Genomic DNA, 7,273 nt, shown 5'->3' with positions numbered 1-7,273 from the left:
CCCCGCCCCCGCCGCCCCACCAACACTCTCCATGTTAACACGCCTGCCTCTTCTAGAAATAGTCCCTTGGCCCTTAAAGCTGGGAAGAATTCAGTGTAAGTAGGTAGGCTCAGGCCTCACCCACTCTGCGGCCTCTGACAGTGTCCTAGAATTCTGTGTGCTTTGGTTTCCTTATCTGTGGGATGATAAGGACCCTAGCCTTGTTTCTGCTGTTCGGAGGGGATGCCGGAAAGCCTTCGGGCCAGTGCCCGGCACACACTAGGTGTTTGGTACACAGTAGCATCTGATTATGTCAGTTCTGAATTACCATCGAAAGGTGGCATGGTACAACATCGATCAATATTACAACCACGACTGCTGTCATCAGCCCAGGCAGACCACCTCACCTCCCTGCTAGACACAGCTCTAACGGCACAGACTGGGCCCCTTTTCCTCCATTCTCACCGGGCCCAGTCCTTCTGCTGGTGGAGGCTAAATGTGGACTGAGTAGCTGGTGCAGCCACACGCTCACGGTCAGACCTCTGAGTGGGGTGACATTTGCCCACAAAGACTTTGTTGACTCCAGGAGCTGCCTCAGGCCACCTCTGCCCAGGACCCCAGAGGACCATGAGGCCTAGCTCTTTCCAAGCTGAGGCTACAGCCAGGAAGGACCCAGGGGCTGCTAGGTGCCCTCTGCTGGCCAGAGCATGACACAGGCTTGGCAGTTTGGAGCCTTTCCCTGGGGCTGGGAAGAATTTTAGGAGGGTAAGAGGCACACAGACCTAGAAGTCAGGGACGTGGTCTGAGCACCGCATAAGGAGTTAGGAGGTACAGAGACAGGCCCACTGTTGACACCCCATCTGCTCAGCCTCCCCCTTGATGTGTGACTTGGAGTGCAGAATGGAGGAATGGGACAACAGACCCTGGGGAGGAAGAACCTGGGCAGCTCAGGGCACTCTTGTTTAATGATCACTCTCTCTGACACTGGATTGATGGATGTGGGTCCACAGTGCAGGTGCCCAGTCCATCAGAACAGTAGCCCCCCAAGCCCTTGGAGGCAACTGTAGCTAGGATGGGTCATGGGGAGGGGTGCTGAGTCTAGGGAGCTTGTTCCATGCTTGCTGAGACCTGAGCCAAGGGCAGACACCGACCTGAGAACAGATCCCTGAGAGAGGGGTCTGGCACAGACAGAGAAGCACCTGGTACACACATGTCCATACAGAGTACGTGAGGAAGGCCCACTGCACACACCCCAGCTGCCTGGCATGGCTTCTGCCCACAGCAGGTGCTTAATCACATCAGTAGTCCAAAGGACCCAGGAAGGTGCATCGCGCCCAGGCCTGCCAGCTGCTTCAGAGCCAACCATCTCCAAACACTGTTCTTTTCCCGAGACACCTTCTGGGTCTTGGCTGGAAGTCTCCAAAGAGAAGACGGCAAGTGGGCTTCTCTGGTGGCACCCAGAGCCCCACCCACCATCTCATTCTTCCAGACTTCTCCACAGAGCAGGAAAGAAACAGACACAAAAACCTTGCAGAGATGGACTCCTAGGTCCAGGCCTGGTGCTTTAGGCCTGTGTGCTGGACAGCTTTAGTGTCATCTTGACACACCTGGGTTAAGGGAGCCTCAATTGGGGAATTTCCTCTATTGGACTGGCCTGTGGCCAGGTCTGAGGGGCATCTTCTTGATGAGTGATGTGGGAGGGCCCAGCCCACTGTGGGTGGTGCCACCCCTGGGCAGGTGGGCCTGCGTTGCATAAGAAAGCAGGATGAGCAGGGACCAGGGGAGCAAGCCAGTAAGCAGCGTTCCTCCATGGCCTGTGCTCCAGCTCCTGCCTCCAGGTTCCTGCCCTGAGTTCCTACCTGGGCTCCCTGATGAACGCAGGAGATGTAAGCTGAATAAACCCTTTCCTCCCCAAGTTGGTAGTGGTCATAGTGTATTGTCACAGCAATGGAGAAACAAACTAGGACAGCCTGTGTTCCCAACTACTTGTGAAACTGAGGCAGGCAGGAGCAGGAGGACCCTGCCTCAAAATAAAAAAGAGGGCTGGGGATTTAGCTCGGTGGTGGAGTGTTCCTCTAGCAGACAGCCTGTGTTCCCAACTACTTGTGAAACTGAGGCAGGCAGGAGCAGGAGGGTCACAAGTTCAAGGCCTCCTGGACCCTGCCTCAAAATAAAAAAGAGGGCTGGGGATTTAGCTCAGTGGTGGAGTGTTCCTCTAGCATGTGCAAGGCCCTAGGTTCGACTCCTAATACTATGAAAAGGGGAAGAGGCTGGTGAGGGAGTCTTTATCCATATCGTTCTCAGAGGTTACAGTGAGAAGGCCCAGGCTGTGACTCAGAAAGCAGCCCTCACCAGACACTGAATCTGCCTGCACTTTGACCTTGGATTTCCAGCCTCTGTAACTACTTTTCTGTTATTTACAAACCCCTAGTTCATGAAATTATTTTACAGCAGATGGATGGGCCAAAACAGAACCCCTTCTCAGGAAGAAGGTGGGCCTTAGGTGGAAAATAACCAGACCACCTTATCCAAGGGCCAACTAGCCATCCCTGAACGCGACAGCTCCCGCCCCACCTCTGCCGTGTCTGTGGGCCCAAGGCTCAGCAGCAGACACCACCACTTGCACTGTCAAGGGTATGGGAGTGGGAGAGTCTATTTCCCAAGTGAACACTGTCTCCAACCTTGCTTTTCCCTATACCCTCTGCTTCCAAGTCTAACTGGATTGCTCATGTCATGAATGAATTTTAATCAGATAGACAGATAAGAGCATTCTTCATAAACATTTTAAAGTAAACACCTTTCCGTTTGCGGAGGCAGCCATAGCAATTAGCCATGTATGGAAGCTGCTAAAGGCTGCGGGTGGCGACAGGAACTTGTAAGATAAACAGGCACAGAGCTCCTGTAATCAGCATCACTGCTAAAATATCACCTTATAAAATTCACTACGCATTTTGCTGGTAACAGCATGCTTCGGTAAGAAACCTGACCTGCCCACGGCGCCGGTCCTTGAGAGCGCCTGCTCTTCTTGAACCTGGGATGTCCTGGGACTTGGAAGTCAGGGCCACTTGGGTATTGTGCTTAGTGTGACTTGGGGCATCACTGAACACTGGGGTGGTGGGTTCTCTACCCCCATACCCCAGAGGAGCTGTTAACAAGTGTGTCTACAGAAAGAAGGTGCCACAAAGTCCACAGGTGAGGGCAGGGATTTGGTCATGTTTGTATAAATTCTTCAAACCTAAAGAAGTCAGTGTGTGTACGTGTGTGTGCGTGTGTGTGTGCGTGTGTGTATGTGTGTGTGTGTGTGTGTGTGTGTATGTGTGTTTCCTTTCACATCAGATTTGAAAGAAAGAATAGTCATTGGTTTTTATGTCTATGGGAAGCATGGAGCTTTGAGACACTGCAAAGTCCCTGTTCTTGGAGAAGGAAGAGGCCCTGTTCACATGCATCTACACAGGAATGTGCAGCCGCCCTGGGAGCCTCCTAAATCGAGATTAAATCACACAACTCAGCACAAACACAGTTACCGCCGAGCAGACAGGGGGGACCTTGCTCTCAATATTGCTCTGTACCTCTGTGCCCCACTTAACAAGGTTCTCGGAATTTCTGCCGGAGGAAACATGATTGTAAACAAATGGACATGTCCTGCTGACTCCACCTCTGGATGGCTCTGCTCTCTCAGGGATTGGGGGGTTGGGGGGTTGGCGGTCAGGGGAGTTCTCACTCTTCAAACACACCAGTGACTCAAAGGACTGTTGCTAAACTTCCCTAGGCTGGAGGCCACACCCCTGCCTCACTGAGATCCACCCCCGGGAAAGGTTCCCAAGAGAATCCTGGATTTGACAGAAGGTAACCACAGGAAGTTTGACGGTGCTGAACCACCTCCTTCATCACAGGCTAACTGAAGATTTTCCCCTGTTCTACATCAACCTGTCCCCTTGCCTGGCAGACCATATCCTCACCTACACAGACCCGCTGTTCAGGATCCCAGCATTAACATACCCAGCTAGGGGAGGGGGACCAGACCACTCCAGAGTGACCGGAGGAAGGTTTACCCACAGAGGAACTCCCCAGAACCAGTCAGACCCACATGCCTATCCTACCCCGATCCCCCATGAAAACCCAGAACTACAAGTCCCTCTCACCTTGACTCCTCGTGGGCCTGGGTAGCCAATGGGACCCTGGGGGCCAGGAGGACCCTACAACCAAAGGGAAAGACGGTTAGCTACTTTCAGATGGGAGTGCCCAGGCAACCCTGATGGGACCCTGCAAAGCAGTTCAGTGGGAGATGTACCGGGTCCTGCTTGTGGCCCACACGGATGCTGACTGATGGAGGCAGTAGGCTGAGTGTCCTGCGCAGAGCAAGGACGCCTGAGGACAATGGGGTGTGCAGCACAAGAACTGGGTCCAGGGAGGACAGAGCTGCCTTTAGAGAAACGGGCCACCAGCCTAGAGACCTTGAGGTGAAGCAGCTTCCAGCTCTGGGGGACAAGAGCCTGCTGTCTGGGATTCCTGATGACTGACCAGAGCTAACTGGCCAGGGCACCTCCCCCACCCCACCTAGGAGAGCTGAACAGTGACCGGCTGTTGGGGACAGGGTGCACCGAGTACCCACCTGGCCTCCTTTCTCTCCTGGAGGACCTTCTTTGCCAGGGTGCCCCTGTCATAAGAAAAAGAAAATTGTTAGTTGGCCACCAGTTCAGAAAGAGGCCCTATCTCAGCAGCCTTTGTGAAAGGTGGCAGTAAGGGTCATAGTCCTCCAAGCCTGCTCTCCCTAGGAAATCAGAAGTCAAGGATGGCTGGACAGGCAGCCCAGCCCAGCCAGGCCACCTCTGGTCACTGAACCTCGGCCGCCTCTACTGCAAACTTGGAAGAAGCAACATGGCCTTGGTCCTGACTGACCACGAAGGGTCACACACTGTGTCATAACCTATGTGTGAGGACAAGGGTGTGCCTGCCTGAAGCCACCCACCCTGAGTCCCGCCTACCTTCCAGGGAGAGTACCACAGACAAGGGGACAGGGAAGACTAGGCCGTCCTTCAAGGCCAGAGCAGCCAAACGAACCTCACGATCATGATCAGGAGCTGGGGCCAGACCCCTGCTGCCTGAGCCTCAGGACTAGCAAAGGCCAGTCTGTCAGACACAGCATCTGGCTGTTAGAGGAAACCAAGGTGGGAGGGTAGGCCAGAGAGAGAGGGCTATCTAGTCATCTGAGTGTCCTAGTCTTCCCCAACCATACCCCTAGAGGGTGCCCAGGGCCTCTAAGCCTGAGAGGAGGTGAGAGCTGGCCCTGCAGAGGCGCCTGTGTCCTCTGGTCCCCTCCAACTTACCTGGACCTGGACTAGTTCTGTCCTCAACAATCAGCACAGGCTTTAACTCAGGCTGGCCCCAGGCTTAGAGCCTAAGTTCACACAGCGAGCCACAGGTGGAGATAAACACAGACTGTGCTTACTGCACGGACATGCAGTCCCACCACTGAGTATTCCGGTAGAAAGAAGCTTGGAAACTAGGGAAGGGTGAGCCTGGCAGCCTACAAGGAAAACGCAGGCACCCATGGGTGGGGTGCGCCTGCTGCTCTGGCCTTAGGGCCATGCTGGAGCAGCCCCGTCTTTCAGAAATGACATTGACATTTAAGACTCCGAGGCTCATGGGAGCAGAGCTGGATCTAAGACAGCCAGGGAGGGATATCCCACATCAGGGTGGCCTGGAGGGGACATGTGGTCTTCATCACAGTGCCCACTGGTCACAGACGTGGCACCATTCAGGAACTGGAGTGAGTGGGCACTTGTGGGAGGTCCTATGCTAGGCTTCCTGTGACACACGGAGTAAGAGCCACTTGGGAAGCCAGCCGCCTGCTTACATGGTAACCCTCTCAGCAGCACACTACCAAAGGTCCTAGAGATGGATACCAAGGGGAGGGTGCTTGGCAGGCACCTCGCAGGGTGTGGCCGATAGGAAATGAGAGTTCTACCGCAGCGGCTGATGGTCACCCTGAGGCCAGGTGCCTTAGATGGGCCTCGACTGTGCTCTAGAAGGGAGGACTTGCAGTGGGGAGGCACCAAGTTCACGCGTTAGCCGAGAGGCTGAGGGGAACAGGAGAAAATTTACGACTGACAAATTTTCCTGCTGCAGAAGGCTAGGCTGTGCTCTCTCTACAAGTGTACATTTTCCCAATATTCTACCGTGAACATTACTTTCATAATGGAAAAATAATAAAGCTTAAATTATTTGTATTTGATATTTTTCTGATTAAAAAAGTAATATATGTTCATTGGAGACAATTAGGAGAGCGAAAAAGGAAATTAAACGCCTCCACAGGCCCACCCCTTGGAGCCATGGGCTGGTCGGGGAGACAGCACTAATCCATTTGCTCTGCATGTGTGCACAGCAAGTGGGCAGGTGTAATTTATTCTGGATTTAACACTGGATTGTGAGCACTTTCTCAAAATCTTGGATATTCACTCAAATTTTATTTTTACTGGTTCCATAATATTCCACCAACGCAACCCATAATTCATTTACCCATTTTCCTGCGGTGTGCTATAGAGAATTACTCAACTATATTTCAGGCCCTGGACCTATCTCAAAAGCCTTCCTGCTTCTTTTAAATCTCTCTCTCTCTCTCTCTCTCTCCCTCTCTCATCTCTCTCCCTCTTCATATGTACATGTGTGTGCATGTGTATGGGTTGTGTGTACACATGAGCGAGTGTATGTGGAGGCCAGAGGTTGATGTCAGGTACCTTCTCAATTGCCCTCTGTGCTATTCTTTGAAACAGGACCTGCCACTGAACCTGGAGCTCTCCGATCCGGCTAGACTGGTTTGCTGGGAAGCCCCAGGCATCCTCCAGCCCCCCCCCCCCCACAGCTGTAGGATTACAGGCGTACACTTCCACATCTGGCCTCTGCACTTGCATGGCAAGCACTTTCCTGACTGAGCCATCTCCCCAGCCCTTAAATCGTTCTTTCTTCACAATCAGAATCAAACTAATACAAGAGGAGACAGGCCTCAGCAGCGGCTCACGTCCTCTTTAAGCTTTACAATAGTGTCTTCAAACTTCCTCCAAACGCACGGGCAGCTGGAGCTACTTGGGGCCCTGATGCTTTTCCTGTCCACTTGCTGTTTTCGGCCCCTTCCTGGGAAGCAGCCAGACTTCTCCACACACGTATCTTAGAGCTTCACTATTGGCTGGTGTGACGGTTAATACTGATCATCACCTGGACAGGTTCAAGGATCACCCAAAAGACAAACCTGGGGCCTGTCTGTGAGGGAGTTTCTAGATTAGGTTAATTGAGGTGG

At 53.0% G+C, this 7,273-nt stretch overlaps 1 protein-coding gene across 3 annotated transcripts in view; it reads right to left on the bottom strand.

The window, feature by feature from the left end:
• Positions 1 to 7,273, bottom strand: part of Col5a1 (collagen type V alpha 1 chain) — a 166,090-nt gene that overhangs the window by 57,159 nt on the left and 101,658 nt on the right. For all 3 annotated transcript variants that reach the window (XM_008843928.3, XM_029568755.1, XM_017800837.2), the window contains exons 26-27: positions 4,592 to 4,636; positions 4,122 to 4,175 (exon numbers count right to left, since the gene is read on the bottom strand). In XM_008843928.3, coding sequence (XP_008842150.1) covers positions 4,122 to 4,175; positions 4,592 to 4,636 — 99 coding nt within the window. The remainder of the gene's footprint in view (positions 1 to 4,121; positions 4,176 to 4,591; positions 4,637 to 7,273) is intronic.

The sequence above is a fragment of the Nannospalax galili genome, unplaced genomic scaffold, assembly GCF_000622305.1.
Source record: "Nannospalax galili isolate Female #2095 unplaced genomic scaffold, S.galili_v1.0 scaffold300, whole genome shotgun sequence".
In the NCBI taxonomy this organism is placed as follows: Eukaryota; Metazoa; Chordata; class Mammalia; order Rodentia; family Spalacidae; genus Nannospalax; species Nannospalax galili.
This window is presented reverse-complemented; position numbering and strand designations above follow the sequence as displayed.